Here is a 19858-nt window from a genome sequence, read left to right as displayed (position 1 = left end):
CCCAGATGTCCCCACACTGTGCCTGATTGTAATGTGTTTTCTTGTTTTTTTTTACCATAGGTGCTGGGTCCCAGTGAGCGGCAGCCCTTCCCTGGTGGTGGTGTTTGACACAGTTTTGTTGCAGTGCACTGGTGGTTTAGTTTGCATTTATCCCCTTTTGAGTTCCCTGCCGCCGTGGTAAGCCCAGCCCTGATTGGTGTCTTTTGGTTTATTTTGCCAGTGTGGTGGTCCCATCTGGGTGCCCTTGTTTCCCCCCTGCATTACTCTTAGTTTTGTTATTTTAATAATCGTTAAATAAAAAATTTTTATTTTTGAAACTACGACCTCTGGACCTTGTGTGATTCCGGACCTGTGTTGGCCTTTAGAGGGCTATTTCCTGGGGTAGAGTCCCAGGTGGCGTTGTTGGCAACCTACATCACACATACACACGCATACACCAAACACACTAATACCCGCTCCCGCCACAATAGGAAACGCTATGTAACGTATAAACCATGACCTATAGTTTTACATTTACAGACTAAATGGCTCCATACAATTTCTAAATCTATGAAGGAACCTCATCGCTTTGCTGCTCGGTTGGTGACGATGAGCCCATTTTGGAAAGTACCTTCTGACTCAGTGTATAATAATTCACACGCTGGTGTGATTGTAGCAGTCTGCAGCACCCTCCTCACCACCACTTCCTTCTTTCCCTCCTCAGTCTTGAGGTCAAACACAGGCACGCGCATCACTTCAGATTCGAAAGGAACAGCAAACAGCTCTAGATGACTTAACAGAAATCAAAGCTGCCAACTACCGCAAAGGCGGCAGGCCCCCCCCCACCCCGTCTGTAAAACAAGGAAGTGTGTTCATTCCACTGAAGGGTGCATCTGAAGACTGAAGGCTGAATCAAACAGGTATGTCCAAGAATTATTTGCCTTTATACATTTACCCTTTATACATTTACGCCTTTATACATTTACTAATTTGCCTTTATACATTGACAAAAGTCAATTTATACATTTAGTCAACCATTTTTTGTAACTTTTTATTCAGGTATTCAAGTATTAAGACTTGTAGTAGTATGACTTGCATTTCATACAGTTCCCACTTTCACCCTGGGAGCGGAAGCTCAAGGCCCCCCCACAAATAACTTCCTTCCAAACAACTTCCTTCCTTTTGTAGATGTTGCGTACATATAGATATTTTTATATTATTACACACTAGAATACGGTACGAATCTAACAATCAAGTCACGTAACAAGCAGCAACGGTTACCATCACTTAGGCGAGTTGAAAATGGGATTTCATGGTTCTGTTTCTTTACATATAAGTCAGTCCGATGTCATCATATATATGATCATATGTATTATTATATTATTGACGCCAAGTGCCGCAACGGATCCTGGGAGGGTTGGCGGCACCGCCACCGAGGCAGTCATGGTTGTGGGTAATATGAGAGAGAGACACACACACACACACACACACACACACACACACACACACACACACACACACACACACACACACACACACACACACACACACACACACACACACACACACAGAAACAGAAGAGAGATAATGAAAGAATAGAGAACACACACACACACACACACACACACACACACACACACAGAAACAGAAGAGAGATAATGAAAGAATAGAGAACACACACAAACACGCACACACACACACACAGAAACAGAAGAGAGATAATGAAAGAATAGAGAACACACACAAACACGCACAGAGAGATAGACAAAAGAGAGGGAGAGAGATACGAGAGAGATACGAGAGAGAGATACGAGAGAGCCGGAGAGCGATGAGAGTGTGAGAGAGAGTGTGAGAGAACAGTGAACAATCCCCCCTTTGGTTTGGACTCCTGGGAAAGTGGACTGAACAATGACGACCACGGTTACCACAGAAGGACCACCATTTAATGAACAGGAGTCCAGGGTGGGCAACAACACCATGGGGGCGGAGTGGGGGAACCGTCCATTCACTGGTGACACACTGGTGCTTATTAGCAACGCCGGGCCCAAACGAGGAAGAGCCCATTAAAGAGAGAGAGAGAGAGGGAAGGAGTGTGTGTGTGTGAATAAAGGCAATTCTCCCCCCCTCCCCCCCACTGTTTCCAAGTCACGTATTGTTTGTGAGAGGATGTAGCGACGTGCTGTCCAAGGCAGGCGACATCCTCGACTTGCAGAAACTTGCAGAAACGTCAGTTTGAGGCAGACGCTACAGTAGCTACACCCCTGATACTGTCTGTACGTATCCTGCACGTACACATACAGTGTAGGCAGATGTGTGTGCGGTACCATAACTTTCAAAACTATGGAGAACAAACTATGGAGAACATCTAATGCCGAGCAGAACGGTGATGTAGAAGCTCATTATGGAATCATAGGGCCAAATGTGTTTGATATTTGCTACACTTGCTGAATTTTGTTATTGCATGTTTAAGAATTAAGATCAACTTTTGTAATGTATATCATGTCTTTCCCAGGTGAAGATGTTATTTATATTGCTGGGATTTACCCTCTTTGTCAAAGGTAAGACATTTTTTTATATTTAAGAGTTCTAGTAACCTTAATAATTTGAATAATTGAAATATCATAATTGAAACAATCTGACAATTGATTACATACGACAAAACTTAAATTGGTGGACGACATACATATACGTCATCCATATATGTGCACATTGTCCATGCTTCCACGAGAGATTCATTACAGGCGACAAAATCGACCGGACCACAGCCTTTTTAAGCAATTTAAATCCCTTAGAAAAGTTAATCTAAGAGCGAGTGAACCCAAAAACGCTTCTTTTCTTGGTGTTCTTTCCGTGACGTCAGACTACTTTTTCTAATCTACCTAATGAGGAACCACCTGTAGTTCCTCATTCTGCAACAACAAGACATCAGGCAATCTTTCAAACCAAAAGCTGACACCACAATATAAACGACGTCTGTCTCAAAGTCTGTGTGAATTTTCCAAAATGAACCTCCCCTTTGGTGGAAACTTTTATTTATTATATAAAAACGCTGACTATAGCAAGCGTTGCCAAATGAGCAGCCAAATATACACATACTACAGCTAGACTAGTTGTTGGTAACACATGGTCATGTTGGGGTTCTGTCTGTGTGTTGCAATAATGTGATGCAGAGGCTATAGAGAGACACAGTTTGGATTCATTAGTTTCAGACTTGACGTTCTCTCTAAATAAGTTGCAACCTTTCTCTTTCAGGTTTTACTGGCCTTACTCTTTATGGAGAGATCGGAGGGAGGGTTGTCTTTCAATGCAATTCAACTAAGAATGAAATAAAGTCTATTAACTTTCAAGGAGGCACAGCTTTTGAAAAGCTTATAATTGGATATCATGCTCAGAAGAAAGAGACCGAAATCCATCGACCTGACACCGACTTGAACCATATGGATAAAACTGTAACCTTTCGGAATCTGAAAGTCTCGGACAAAGGGAAATATAAATGCATCATTAGACACCATGGGGTCAGGGGTGGAATTACTGAAGACACTGAAACAACTCTCAGCATAACTGATAGGCCTCCGTTCACTCATTCCCACTCTGAACAAGAACATTGGTAACATAAATATATAATTCCTATTCCATTCTACCACTCCAACCAGTTTATTCTGAAATGCATATGTAACCGGGTGGTTATTGGCTGTATAAATGTATATATTGTATTTCCCTTCTGTGTCTTTTAGTTATGTTGCAGCAGGTCTGGTGATTGCAGCAGGTGTGTGTCACGCCCCTTACCGGCACCTGTAGTGCAGCCGCGTCATGGGCTGCTAATGCAGACCTGTTCATATAGTCCCGTGGTTGTTCAGTCTCTCTCTCTCCTCTGCCAAGTATGTGCCATGTGTTCGCTCTCCAGGTTGGCGTGTATGCCGTGATGGTGTGTGTGTGTCCCCTTCCGGTTAGCCACCGCTGCCGCCGCTAGCTTCTGACGGCTTCATTATTTATTGGTGCAGGCTACAGCCCGCCATGCAGCCTGCCTGGCGTTAGGTTGCTGTTGTTGCCCTGCCTTGCCTCTTGCCTTTATCTCCACGTTTTGTTTCTTTTTGTTGCCTTGCTCATAGTTGCTCTGCCCTCGTCAGTTAGACGCTCGTTTTAAAGTAGTGTACTGTAGTTCAAGACTGACTGACCGCGACTCCTTAGTGGGGGGGTGGGAAGTAGCACAGCTTTGAGGACCTGCAAAAGTTATGCATGTAGCATTATGGGTTTTGTTTTCTTTTGTGTTGATTTGAGTTTGTTTGATATTTTGTTTGGTTTCTTTTCTCTTTGTTTGCTGTGCAGGACCTCAGCTTAGTTATCTCCTCAGTCTCAACTTAAGCTGAGTCTGTGGTACAGATTAATATTGTGCTCTTTGGAAATAAAAATAACTATAATTGTTTTTACAGAAGATAAGTAACTTAAATAAATTAATGTTCCCATTTGTGACTAAATAAAACTTGTTAAACTTTCTATAGACCGTGCCTGTATTCATTTGTGTACCGACCTGTGCTCTGAGAAAGTAAAGAGTAAATTCTTTAGGTGCAAGTCCTAAGGTGGCGTTGTTGGTGTAACTCCCTAGATCATCCTTTCGTTTATCGCCCCCACCACACATACATGTGGAACAGATAAACTCTTACATGGTAGGTATTGTATAATTTATGTCTAAAGCATAACTTGTAAACCATGAAGGTTATTTTCAGACTTGGAGGCATTTCAGATTTGACCCCCCCCTGCCTATTTGAACTAGGCAGAGGGCAAACACATGCCAGGCTGCCAATTTCAATTTGTTTGGCATTAAGGCTTTTAATATACAATATTACAGAGAACTGCTGTTATGAAAGTCAATCATGAACAAATATGTCATTTATGGACCAGGGATTATAGTGGTAGACTAGCTTTCTCGAAGTTGGTTGGGGTAAAGAAATGACCTGATTGTTTGTCAGGTCGTTCAGTCATTTGAGATAATTGAATATAAACTGAAATGCCCGTCCTGTCAAACAGGCCAAACAACAAATAGTAATTGCAATGATATAGGCTGCTATTTCACTAACAGAGGGCGAACACATGTCAGGCTTCCAATTTCAATTTGTTTCACTTTTCTACAGGCATTAAGGCGGTATACATCAATTATGTTTTATATTTATGCTTTTATTACACTTATATTACACAGAACTGCTTGTTCAGACATGAACAAGTAGGAGATAAGGATGTCCTTTGCGTGCAGGTTGAGTACCTCACACCAGAATTTATAGAACCATAGTACAGTTCTAACTCTGATTCTATTACATTTTAGTAACACCTACACAATACGATATTTTTTTGAATTGAAATGAAAATGTTGGGGGCACAAATGCTACTAGTGGGAAATGTTGTAGTGAGCCCTGAACATTTTTTTAATGGTCTGGGGGGTGTAGAGACAGCAAAGGGAAGACCTATTTTCTGTTCTTGTGTTCTTTTCACCTGACCAGGGCCCCCTCCGACGCCCAGTATAACGACCCAGCCGCCGCTGTGTGACGTCAGTTGTGCTCTGAAGTGTACCGCTGAAACCAAGGATCTGGGACCGGTCTCCTACGTATGGAAGAAAGACGAAGGAGAGTGGACCGTGGGTGATCAGCTGAAGAATATCAGTTCTGATCTGACCACTGAGAAGTTCTTCTGCAGGCTGATCACCCCTGTGAGGACCAGCAACACCAGCATGCCCATGGACAATCCACTCTATAAACCAGTACCAGGTATGTCAACACTGAAGGGTGGTATAAAGGTAATTGTGTTGCAAAGGCTTTAATTTGTAGAATAGGATTTGGGAAGTGGTGGGTTTACTCTCAATTTGTATTTTGAAATGTAGAATTGCATAAGAAACACACACACACACACACACACACACACACACACACACACACACACACACACACACACACACACACACACTCCTCTCGCACCTCGTCTACTGTCCAAACTGCGTGGTCGCAGGCCAGTCCCTCTGTTGTCAAACCACTGGAGAGGTGATAAGATCTCATCACTGCGACGTCCTGGGGGACTTGAACATGCTCAGCCTTGACAATTACATTGCTCTATTTAACATCAACCTCATTCATAAAAGGCCCCGCAGGCTCTATGTGACCTGATCCAACCATGGTGGGCAGCAGAGCGGTCCACTACAGGCGCTGCTGCAGGGAACTGTACGAAACCCCACCGACAAACCTCCTTTGGCCAGTCTTCGTTTTGCATTCTCATGGGGTATTCTCCTGTCCCCACCGGGGCTGACGTTAGAAGTCTTGGGTCTATGGTAGCCTTCTTCTATCTGGAAATGAACGCAAACCTCCGTCTTGATTTTAATGATCCGTTTTCGTTTGCCAGTTGGGTCGGTCAGTTGGGACAGTCGGTTAGGAACCAGTGAAATTATCCATGTGTGTGTGTTGTTGTAAACCCCTCAGGTTGAGACAAATTATTAACATTGTGTGTTAGCATGTTGATGCCATGATGGTACCTTTTATGTTGATTTCCATTTTCTTTCTTTGCAGGATTAACTGTTGGGGAGATTATCGGAATAATTATTGGCATATTATGCTTTGTTGCTGTAATTGCAGTAATTGCTCGGAGGTGCCGTGAGCTCAGTAAGTATCCATTCAATCACCTTTTTCTCTCTCCTTTTACTCTCACTCTCTCTAGCTCTAGGTCTCTCTCAATATATAGAGATATATCTAGATCTAGAGCTATATTGATAGATCGATAGATAGATCTATGATTATATATAGACACCAAACAGGAAAAAATGTAATGCTGAAGGCTGGCTTGGCGAGGACAACAAGTCTTGGAGTCTTTATTGCTATGATGGTGGTTACACCGCCCGGTATAACGGTAGTACAACAGACATACGTCTCCCCCTGCTGGCTCTAACAGGTTGTTATCTGTCCTTCTACAGAGTGTCCCCAGATGTAGGAGGGTCCTCAGACACACTGACACAAATCCACACCTTCCAGTCCGCATTCACCTATGAGGTCCTCTACCCTGTGTTTGGGTTATGGGGATTTGGTTCCTCAGTGTCTCTGTGTCAGATATAGCCACACACACATACACATGTGCGCAGACACACACACACACACACACACACACACACACACACACACACACACACACACACACACACACACACACACACACTAACACTAACTAGTTCGGGGTGTTTTCGTATTCTGATTTTGCGTTTGTTGTGGAGATGACCAGTTGTTATCTAAATGCACATCTGGAATATCCGCATCTGGACCCACGGATGTGTCTACATGTTTTGCATTGTGTTGTTCTAATAGCATCTGTTTAAGCTCTCAGGAGTCAACTTGGAGAGTGTAAATACAGATTTAAATACACACACTCGATGATACTCCAATCGCTTCTGAACAGTGTGGCAACCCTGATCGTCTGCGTTGTAGGGTTTCTTAAAACACACGGGGAAACAGGGTAGCGGTGCAGTGGTTTTATTACTTGCAGCTCATAAAAAAAGGAAAAATCATACAGCAACTCAGGTACTTCCCCAGCGGGGCAAACAAAAAAGGAATGATTATGTTTCTGTTGAATGATTTTAAACTGAATATCGATTCCTTGTGTTCTGTTGGGAGCCACACGGCAACAGAACGTGTTCAGTTATTAAAGATTTGTGTGCACCTGTTTATGATTTGTAATGTCTGCTACTTATATTTTTATCATTCTGTTTTGTGTGTACACGTAAGGTACAATATATTCAGTTGTATTTGTTAATAAAGCATAATGATAATAAACAACTGAGTGGATCCAACAACATTTTCTTGTGTGTTCATCCGCTGAATCTTCCCTTTGGTTCAGTTAGAATCCTCCAAGCTGAGCAGATGTCTTCTCCAACCTCACAGGGTGTCCCCTGTGAGGTTGGATGCGTGATCAGTCCCTCAGTCCCTGGTGGCTTTAAACCTTGGGGGACCATGAGCTCAGTCCACTGGAGACATTTCCTCCAACAAACACAACAGTGGAGTCTCCATTCACCTCTTTGTCAGTTTGTGGAGGGAGGATTATACTAGTGTCAGGCGGCATCTTTCAACGCGAGGCATGCTGATTAGACCGGATATACTATTTGGTTTAAAAACACCACTATAACGTAATATGGTGATGTTTAATAACGGAGTTGGTGCGACGGTCGCAGCGTTGGCTACTGGTGGTGCGTAATGGTCATTGTTGCGCTGTGTCACGTGATTCAAAAGCTGATGCGAATTCAGTTACATTCAGCGCGGCATGGTTTGACCCGGCGACGCCAAAAGTGTCAATGGTGAAGGGGAGCAGAACAGCACAGTCTCACTTTCAGCGCTCACAGCTCACAGCATTCAATTAGTAGGACGTATGTGTTTGCGTTACTATAAATATCAAAACATTAACATGGACATGGACCATGGAGCACATCTAATGGTGAGCAGATTGCTGATGTTAAAGCTGCAAATGTGTTTCAAAATGTCTCTTTGATATTGGGCACAATTTATTATATTATTATATACTTGACCAAATGTGTTAATCATTTAGATACTTCACTTTTGTAATGTATTTGTCTAAGATCTTCCATAGGGTTAGCCTAGCAGGTTTCACAAAGATTTATTTTCAAAGCAAATGTATTTTACGTATTGATATAATTATTTGTATTGTACTTTACAATATTTTGGATAGAGTACTTCATAACAACAAGATTTTCAAATGTTGACTCTGATATCAGTTTCTAGTTTGATAAGCTTGCATAACCTGATTCAAAGCAGGAGTGGGAAAAGCTAATTATGTTCATGTTGTGAATGAATTTAAACGGTCAGTGACGGCTAGCGAATACGGTTTAAAGTAGCTTGAAGTTGATATCATGTTCAGGTATGAAAGCTATGAGGGGCAGAAACCCCCACCTAAACACTCATTGGCCACTTCTTGCTCCTTTTATTTTGACATTTCTGTCATTTAACAGATGCGTTTATCCCGATTTACAATAAGTAACTGAAAGAAGCAAGAAGCAATGTTTAATTTTGACTCAACCAATAAAAAAAACATCACATTATGTCTTTCATTCATACTAGACATTCTTGTGAGTGTGTGAGTTGTTGATTCAAGCAGCCTCATATGAAGCAGCCTCACTCCTGATACTCAATGGATGCTGGGCGCTGCAGGCTGCAGGATGCGGTGAGGCTGCATGCATGTGGTCGGTGCAATCAAAAATGAAGCCAAACAGGTTGAACCAGCTGTCACTTGGGTTTCTGATTCTTTGATTTTTTTTGTCATGGGTCGTAACCATGGGGATGACACAACGTTTGTCAAAGGTTTTGCATTGTGCTGACCCCTCGTTGGTATTTATAAAATGAAGCCAGACCGACTTTGTCACCAGGAGGCAGCACCTGCTCAGGCAGTAAGCCCGATTCCAACGCTGCAGTAAACCCGTTTCATACACCATCAGCTGGTGTCCTGTGTCTGAGCAGCCCAGTAAAGCCACCTAGGTGTCGGTGGTAGGGTCAGCCCGCTATACCATCATCTAGAATACACATGTGCCGTGTGCTGATACAATGTACAGACCACCTACTTGTCTTCCGTCCAGCATTGTGTTTAGATCACATTTGCACGTTTAATATTCAGTGTTGTGACACGGTGGACTTAAGGGATCAAGAAGGAACCATGAAAGGCATGATGAGAGGGACAGCAGAAAAAGGATTAAAAAAGACATGGTTATTAACGAGAGATAATTAAAGAATCGTGCTGCCAAGTCTAAGCAACGACAGCATGAAAGACTTCGATCAGCAGACAACAAGTGCAAATAAAACAAACAGCGTATGAAAGTTTAAAACAGTCCACAAACAAACAGGTAAAAAGTTCTGCAACAAAATTGTGATTGATTATAATTATTTATCTGGATAATGATGTGTCAAAGTACATATTTTCTTCTGAAGATGTTATCACCATTATTGATCAATTGATAATTGGTGAGGTGAGGAGGAAGAAGAACTATTTCCTGAACATAGGGTAGCCTATAGTTTGTAGCTGGATCTTTATAGGGAACAAGAGTCCCTTTTACTCCTGTGAAGTTAAAATAGGTGGACATTAAAATGATCATTTGAATGTCCGAGATATCATCTTTCTAACGTAGATCTCTATCTCTATCTCTCTCGCACGCACGCACACACACACACACACACACACACACACACACACACACACACACACACACACACACACACACACACACACACACACACACACACACACACACACACAATTCAACAACCTTCAGACATTTGTGTACATTGTTTGCATGTGTGTCCTCGTATAACTCATGTATTTGATTTTTTTTAATGAATGAATCAGCTGAGGATGTAACAATGACAAGGCTTGGTTGTTACCCAGACCACATGAGAAGAGCCACAGCACACGCAAGAACAAGGAAGTGTGTCGTCATTCAAAGTCTTTCGCATCCAGGACTCCATCGAACAGGTACGTGTGTGAATACTTTGTCTTGATACATCCTCTCCTGGGTGAGTTTATTCCACCATTTCTTTACTTTATAGTCAGGTGTTAAGTGTAAGACTCCCTTTTCATACAGTTCACACTTTCTGCTTTACACACAGTGAGTTTCAAGTTAGAGTTTGTCGCCGACATTGAGCTAGGCTAGGTAGGCGTACTGCCCCATGTGGAGCACCGTGGGGGAACACAATGGGATGTTGGAGCCACGGCGGCCTTCAAGTAATTAGTATAAAAGTTTTTCTGTAATTGAAGTCTGTAAAACAGAAGCAGCTTGATGCTTTGTTTTTTGATCGTTACGAGGCAACCGTCAACAGTCATCATCGGTGGTTCTGGCCCTCTCCATTCATCGGACTGGAGAATGGAAAATAACGCAAACGGTGTCAAAGTCAAAGTCAAAGTCAGCTTTATAGCTTCATTACTTCACATGTAGACATACAAAGCAATCAGGAAGACGTTTCCCACTATCCCACGGTGAACAGCGGTGTGGATACAGTGCGGGCCACTGTATCCACACCGCTGTGCACGCAAAACACACAAAGTGTGTGTGTGTGTGTGCAGTACCATAACTATCAAAACATTGACACTAGACTACGGAGAACATCTAATAGTGAGCAGAATGGCAATGTAGAAGCTATATGGCCAAATGTGTTTCAAAACATGCTTTTGAAAGTTGATTTAGCTACCTGAACAGATTTGTTATTGCTATGTTTAAGAATTAAGATTAACTTTTTTAATGTATGTCTTTCCCAGATGAAGATGCTATTCATACTGCTGGGATTTACCCTCTTTGTCAAAGGTAAGAAAATATTTCAGTTGTAAGAGTTCTAATAACTGTAATAATTTGAGCTGTTACTCTAATGGCCTTACATCATAATTGAATAAGAATTGCCAGAATCGTTGCAAATTCTGGCAAATTTACTCCAAACATAAATAGCCTACTCCACTTTGTATGCAGCCATACCAAAAGGTTTGATGTGTGAAAGCGCGATCGCGTTCGTCCTCCCCCCCCGTCAACAATCGCGTTCGAACCCCCCCCACCCCCGTCGACAACCGTGTTCGTACCCCCCCCCCCGTCGACAATCACGTTCGTCCCCCCCCCCGTCAACAATTCAATATGGACCCCCCTATAAAGCCTCGGCCACCCTTGTGCCACCCCTTGAAAAAAAGTCTGGCTCCGCCACTGGACACATCTAATGCCTTGTACGAGGGCAACATTTACCATACCCTTCAGCCTGTAGGTCCACATTCCGCAGACGCATTAAGATTAACTGAGGTGCAGGTACAAGACATCAGGCAATCCTTCATACCTTCATACCAAAGTTGACACAACATAACATAGCATACCGGTCATACCCTTACAAAGGTTGGCCAAGGTCCATCTCAATGTCTGTGTCAATTTTCTTTTATAGTCGCAGGCAGTGTTGGTTTTCTTGGCAAAAATGAATGACAATATATATAAAAAAACGCTGACTATAGCAAGCGTTGCCAAATGAGCAGCCAATACACATACGTACTAGTTGTTTGGTAACACATGTTCATGTTGTGGGGTTCTTCTTTTCGTCTACCTAATGAGGAACCACCTGTAGTTCCTCATTCTGCAACAACAAGACATCAGGCAATCTTTCAAACCAAAAGCTGACACCACAATATAAAAGACGTCTGTCTCAAAGTCTGTGTGAATTTTCCAAAATGAACCTCCCCTTTGGTAGAAACTCTTTTATTTATTATATAAAAACGCTGACTATAGCAAGCGTTGCCAAATGAGCAGCCAATACACATACTAGTTGTTTGGTAACACATGTTCATGTTGTGGGGTTCTGTGTTGCAATAATGTGATGTGGAGGCTATAGAGAGATACAGTTTGGATTCATTAGTTTCAGACTTGAGGTTCTCTCTAAATAAGTTGCAACCTTTCTCTTTCAGGTTTTACTGGCCTTACTCTTTATGGAGAGATCGGAGGGACGGTCGTCTTTCAATGTGACTCAACTAAGAATGAAATAAAGTCTATTTACTTTCAAGGAGGCACAGCTTTTGAAAAGCTTATAATTGGATATCATGCTCAGAAGAAAGAGACCGAAATCCATCGACCTGACACCGAATTGAACCATACGGATAAAACGGTAACCTTTCAGAATCTGAAAGTCTCGGACAAAGGGAAATATAAATGCATCATTAGACACCATGGGGTCGTTGGTGGAATTACTGAAGACACTGAAACAACTCTCATCATAATTGGTAGGCCTCCGTTCACTCATTCCCACTCTGAACAAGAACATTGGTAACATAAATATATAATTCCTATTCCATTCTACCACTCTAATCAGTTTATTGGTAAATGGTAGGTATTGTATATTTTATGTCTAAAGCATGTAACTTTCTCAAGTGTTTCTATAAACCATAAAGGTTATTTTCAGGGACTTGGAGGAATTTCAGATTTGACCTCTGGAACTAGGCAGAGGGCAAACACATGCGACATGCCACAGGCTGCCAATTTCAATTTGTTTCACTTTTCTCCAGGCATTCTCTAGGCATATAAATCAATTATGTTCATTTTATTTTTTTATATTTATTTTTATGCTTTTATTACAAATATATCACACAGAACTGCTGTAAACTATTTTTCTAAGTCAAACATGAACAAATAGGGGATGAGGATATCCTTTACGTGCAGGTTGAGTACCTCACACCAGAATAAATAGAATCATGGTACTTTTCTAACTCTCATTCTATTTCATTTTAGTTTTAAGAAAAACATGTTTTAGTCACCATGTCATCGAGAAGTACACTACCGTCAAACCTGAAATGTAACACAAAGCCTCTGATTGGTGGAGCTCGCTGTTCCCATGGAAACGTCTACCGCAACCGCGAAAGTCATGTCGTGGGTAACTGCCGCCACTGAACTCGATCGTTTACCACAAAGAAACCATGATTTCCCTCTGAGATTTGTTTTTTTTTAGAGATGATGAAAAGTCCAAAGGGGTGAAAATCACTACAAGTCACTAGTCACTCAGGGCCAGTATGAAGGAGAAGACATACAGGGTTGAGGTGAATTTTGCAGGCTGGCTGCAGCCCCCCCCCCCCCCCCGCTACTGCTAGTCATGCTACTGCAGAGGTTTGGTGCTATTCTGAGCAATATTAGTGGTTAAAAAATACTGATTTGTAGGCGTTTGGTGCACCGCCCCTAGCCAATGCACTATTAGCCATTTGGGCTGTAAAGATACAGGTTCAACAAAAAAAATGTCTTGATGGCTTATTTGATCTGTTGTCATGCAGAAATAGACCCTGGGTTAAATTTTCGCTGGACTTACACTTTAAGGAAACATGAAATAGCCGAAAGAAATTGGCAAAACGAATGGCCTGGGGCATTAGGGTAATAAAACAAATCAGCCCATATCTTACGGCGGGATTGCATTGGCAGTGTTGGGATATTCGGACGAAAGCTAACCTAATATTTACCATCAGTTTGCATATATACATAGGCAACTATATGAAAAGTGACAGGGCTCTAGACTGCAGACAGACAGACACAGATTTACGCACTGGCAAGAAAACGACCACCTACGCAATACATTATTTTTTAGAATTGAAATGAAAATGTTGGGGGCACAAATGCTACTAGTGGGAAATGTTGTAGTGAGCCCTGAAAGTTTTTTTTAAAGGTCTGGGGGGTGTAGAGATAAACAGCAAAGGGAAGACCTCATTTCTGTTCTTGTGTTCTTTTCACCTGACCAGGGCCCCCTCCAACGCCCAGTATAACGACCCAGCCGCCGCTGTGTAACGTCAGTTGTGCTCTGAAGTGTACCGCTGACACCAAGGATCTGGGACCGGTCTCCTACGAATGGAAGAAAGACGAAGGAGAGTGGACCGTGGGTGATCAGCTGAAGAATATCAACAGTTCTGATACCCCTGAGAAGTTCTTCTGCAGGCTGATCACCCGTGTGAGGACCAGCAACACCAGCATGCCCATGGACAATCCACTCTATAAACCAGTACCAGGTATGTCAACACTGAAGGGTGGTATAAAGGTAATTGTGTTGCAAAGGCTTTAATTTGTAGAATAGGATTTGGGAAGTGGTAGGTTTACGCTCAATTAGTATTTTGAAATGTAGAATTGCATAAGAAATACACACACACACACACACACACACACACACACACACACACACACACACACACACACACACACACACACACACACACACACACACACACACACACACACACACACACACACACACACACACACACGGTTCTGTCAGGGCCAGTATGAAGGAGAAGACATACAGGGTTGAGGGTTCTGTCAGGGCCAGTATGAAGGAGAAGACATACAGGGTTGAGGTGAATTTTGCAGGCTGGCTGCTAATAAGGTAGCTGACATGAGTTGTACTAATCATGTCGTTATCATGCTGCAGTGAGTATTACAGGTAAATAAATACTATAAATAGTATAGCAGTGCTATATAGTAATTTGGATAGCATAAATGGTAGGAATACATAATGGTGAATGAATACATAACTGAATTCACATGTATTATAAACGAGTAACGTTGCTGCCTTAAATAATCATCATAATCATCTTCTGTGTCTTAGTTGTGTTGTTTGTTTTCGAGCTGGTTTGCTAATGAGGCTAATGTAGCTAACAATAACAATGACTAGCCAATGACATGACACGATCACAAAGACAACGCTATAAATGCTACGAGACAGGAAATGACGTCACAAGTGCAACTTGGAAGGCTGGTGTCCGAGGCATCTGGAACACACCATAACAAAGCACTGTACCATGTTGACGACGACACTATATACACTATATGAAACATTACACACACACACACACACACACACACACACACACACACACACACACACACACACACACACACACACACACACACACACACACACACACACACACACACCTTTATTAACAATATAAACACTATAATAATCTCACAAATATTGTACAATCTTGTACCTTTGCCTTTTTTTCGGTTTTCTAAATTAATTTTGGCTCCGAATCAAAATGAATGAAAAATTTACTTACTTAACATACAGGACTTATGATGTTAAAGTCATTAGTAACTATGTGCGTGTGCGTGTTCCATTTATTGACCTGAGCCCAAACAAATGGGGGCTTATCTCATTTTTAAATAAACTCTGGGTTCACTAACTACATTGTTGGTGCTTTGTTTCATGTGTAGGGACCCTAGTCATGCTACTGCAGCGGTTTGGTGCTATTCTGAGCAATATTAGTGGTTAAAAAATGCTGATTTGGAGGCGTTTGGTGCACCGCCCCTAGCCAATGCACTATTAGCCATTTGGGCTGTAAAGATACTAGTTGATCAACTAAAAAAATGTCTTGATGGCTTATTTGAGCTGTTTTCATGCAGAAATAGACCCTGGGTTCAATTTTCACCAGACTTACACTTTAAGGAAACATGAAATAGCCGAAAGAAATTGGCAAAACGAATGGCCTGGGGCATTAGGGTAATAAAACAAATCGGCCCATATCTTACGGCTGGATTGCATTGGCAGTGCCGGGATATTCGGACGAAAGCTAACCTAACCTTTACCATCAGTTCGCAAATATTGTGGTAACCCGCCTCGGGGAGTGAACCCGCCTTGCTTCAATCAGCACACAAATCTTAGATGTTAAAGACACAACTGCACATTTAATCAAACTTAAAGTCTTCCTTGTAAAAATAACTAAAAGATGATCGGGTAGCACAGCCACAACGGCTGGACTCTCCTTCCACTCCAGCCAAGAGAGAGCCCTGAATGGGTGTGGAAGCCTGCCTTTTAAGCCTGCTTCATCCCGGCTCCTCAGGTGCTCTGCATCACGTTGATTGGGACTGAGCCGGGTTGCCACAATATGCATAGGAAAATATATGAAAAGTGACAGGGCTCTAGACTGCAGACAGACACACAGATTTACGCACTGGCAAGAAAACGACCACCTACGCAATACATTATTTTTTAGAATTCAAATGAAAATGTTGGGGGCACAAATGCTACTAGTGGGAAATGTAGTAGTGAGCCCTGAAAGTTTTTTTTTAATGGTCTGGGGGGTGTAGAGATACACAGCATAGGGAAGACCTAATTTCTGTTCTTGTGTTCTTTTCACCTGACCAGAGCCCCCTCCGACGCCCAGTATAACGACCCAGCCGCCGCTGTGTAACGTCAGTTGTGCTCTGAAGTGTACCGCTGACACCAAGGATCTGGGACCGGTCTCGTACGAATGGAAGAAAGACGAAGGAGAGTGGACCAAGGGTGATGAGCTGAAGAATATGAACAGTTCTGATACCCCTGAGAAGTTCTTCTGCAGGCTGATCACCCGTGTGAGGACCAGCAACACCAGCATGCCCATGGACAATCCACTCTATAAACCAGTACCAGGTATGTCAACACTGAAGGGTGGTATAAAGGTAATTGTGTTGCAAAGGCTTTAATTTGTAGTATAGGATTTGGGAAGTTGTAGGTTTACTCTCAATTTGTATTTTGAAATGTAGAATTGCATAAGAAACACACACACACACACACACACACACACACACACACACACACACACACACACACACACACACACACACACACACACACACACACACACACACACACACACACACACGGTTCTGTCAGGGTCAGTATGAAGGAGAAGACATACAGGGTTGAGGGTTCTGTCAGGTCAGGGCCAGTATGAAAGAGAAGACATACAGGGTTGAGTGTTCTGTCAGGGCCAGTATGAAGGAGAAGACATACAGGGTTGAGGGTTCTGTCAGGGCCAGTATGAAGGAGAAGACATACAGGGTTGAGGGTTCTGTCAGGGCCAGTATGAAGGAGAAGACATACAGGGTTGAGGGTTCTGTCAGGGCCAGTATGAAGGAGAAGACATACAGGGTTGAGGTGAATTTTGCAGGCTGGCTGCTAATAAGGTAGCTGACATGAGTTGTACTAATCATGTCGTTATCATGCTGCAGTGAGTATTACAGGTAAATAAATACTATAAATAGTATAGCAGTGCTATATAGTAATTTGGATAGCATAAATGGTAGGAATACATAATGGTGAATGAATACATAACTGAATTCACATGTATTATAAACGAGTAACGTTGCTGCCTTAAATAATCATCATAATCATCTTCTGTGTCTTAGTTGTGTTGTTTGTTTTCGAGCTGGTTTGCTAAAGAGGCTAATGTAGCTAACAATAACAATGACTAGCCAATGACATGACACGATCACAAAGACAACGCTATAAATGCTACAAGACAGGAAATGACGTCACAAGTGCAACTTGGAAGGCTGGTGTCCGAGGCATCTGGAACACACCATAACAAAGCACTGTACCATGTTGACGGTGACACTATATACACTATATGAAACATTACACACACACACACACACACACACACACACACACACACACACACACACACACACACACACACACACACACACACACACACACACACACACACACACACACACACACACACACACACCTTTATTAACAATATAAACACTATAATAATCTCACAAATATTGTACAATCTTGTACCTTTGCCTTTTTTTCGGTTTTCTAAATTAATTTTGGCTCCGAATCAAAATGAATGAAAAATTTACTTACTTAACATACAGGACTTATGATGTTAAAGTCATTAGTAACTATGTGCGTGTGCGTGTTCCATTTATTGACCTGAGCCCAAACAAATGGGGGCTTATCTCATTTTTAAATAAACTCTGGGTTCACTAACTACATTGTTGGTGCTTTGTTTTATGTGTAGGGACCCTAGTCATGCTACTGCAGCGGTTTGGTGCTATTCTGAGCAATATTAGTGGTTAAAAAATGCTGATTTGGAGGCGTTTGGTGCACCGCCCCTAGCCAATGCACTATTAGCCATTTGGGCTGTAAAGATACTAGTTGATGAGCTAAAAAAATGTCTTGATGGCTTATTTGAGCTGTTTTCATGCAGAAATAGACCCTGGGTTAAATTTTCACCAGACTTACACTTTAAGGAAACATGAAATAGCCGAAAGAAATTGGCAAAACGAATGGCCTGGGGCATTAGGGTAATAAAACAAATCGGCCCATATCTTACGGCTGGATTGCATTGGCAGTGCCGGGATATTCGGACGAAAGCTAACCTAACCTTTACCATCAGTTCGCAAATATTGTGGTAACCCGCCTCGGGGAGTGAACCCGCCTTGCTTCAATCAGCACACAAATCTTAGATGTTAAAGCCACAACTGCACATTTAATCAAACTTAAAGTCTTCCTTGTAAAAATAACTAAAAGATGATCGGGTGGCACAGCCACAACGGCTGGACTCTCCTTCCACTCCAGCCAAGAGAGAGCCCTGAATGGGTGTGGAAGCCTGCCTTTTAAGCCTGCTTCATCCCGGCTCCTCAGGTGCTCTGCATCACGTTGATTGGGACTGAGCCGGGTTGCCACAATATGCATAGGAAAATATATGAAAAGTGACAGGGCTCTAGACTGCAGACAGACAGACGCAGATTTACGCACTGGCAAGAAAACGACCACCTACGCAATTCATTATTTTTTTGAATTGAAATAAAAATGTTGGGGGCACAAATGCTACTAGTGGGAAATGTTGTAGTGAGCCCTGAATGGTCTGGGGGGTGTAGAGATAAACAGCAAAGGGAAGACCTCATTTATGTTCTTGTGTTCTTTTCACCTGACCAGGGCCCCCTCCGACGCCCAGTATAACGACCCAGCCGCCGGTGAGGACCAGCAACACCAGCATGCCCATGGACAATCCACTCTATAAACCAGTACCAGGTATGTCAACACTGAAGGGTGGTATAAAGGTAATTGTGTTGCAAAGGCTTTAATTTGTAGAATAGGATTTGGGAAGTGGTAGGTTTACTCTCAATTAGTATTTTGAAATGTAGAATTGCATAAGAAATACACACACACACACACACACACACGTGTCAGAGTGTGGAATCTGCGCACCTTGACTTTTGCAATCAATAGGATCGGATAGGTTTTGTGCATTTGTTTCTTAATAGCACGTGCAATCTAACCAGAAGGCATTGTTTAGGCAATGTGCAAACATTATCACTTCTCCAATAAGTCAATTAAACAGGCGTTTTTTGTTTCTGTGTTAGGCTGAACCCTAGCCTGTTCATACATCCAAACTCTCAGTATAAAACAAAATGAGGGCCAAACTATAGGCTTGACACTAGTGAACATTCTCATGGGGTATTCTCCTGTCCCCACCAGGGCTAACGTTAGAAGTCTTGTCCATAGTAGCCTTATTCTACCTGGAAATGAACGCAAACCTCCCTCCTTATTTCAATGATCAGTTTGTTTGACAGTTTAGTCGGTTGGGA

General features: G+C 42.3%; 1 protein-coding gene across 1 annotated transcript; it reads left to right on the top strand.

Annotated features, from left to right (window-relative positions):
• Positions 1-1887: 1887 nt before the first annotated feature.
• LOC311369721 (uncharacterized protein) lies at positions 1888-19638 on the top strand (the record flags this gene model as incomplete). The annotated part of the gene is made up of 8 exons (XM_084487936.1): positions 1888-1990; positions 3232-3543; positions 5472-5735; positions 12427-12738; positions 14236-14499; positions 16635-16898; positions 19206-19301; positions 19634-19638. The coding sequence occupies 8 exons, from the start codon at positions 1888-1890 to the stop codon at positions 19636-19638; spliced, it is 1620 nt and encodes a 539-aa protein (XP_084344062.1).
• Between the last annotated feature and the right edge of the window lie 220 nt (positions 19639-19858).

The sequence above is a fragment of the Micromesistius poutassou genome (assembly GCF_964030765.1).
Source record: "Micromesistius poutassou genome assembly, chromosome: 24".
Taxonomy (NCBI): Eukaryota; Metazoa; Chordata; class Actinopteri; order Gadiformes; family Gadidae; genus Micromesistius; species Micromesistius poutassou.
The sequence above is the reverse complement of the archived record's forward strand: the minus strand, read 5'-3'. Positions and strand labels throughout refer to the sequence as shown.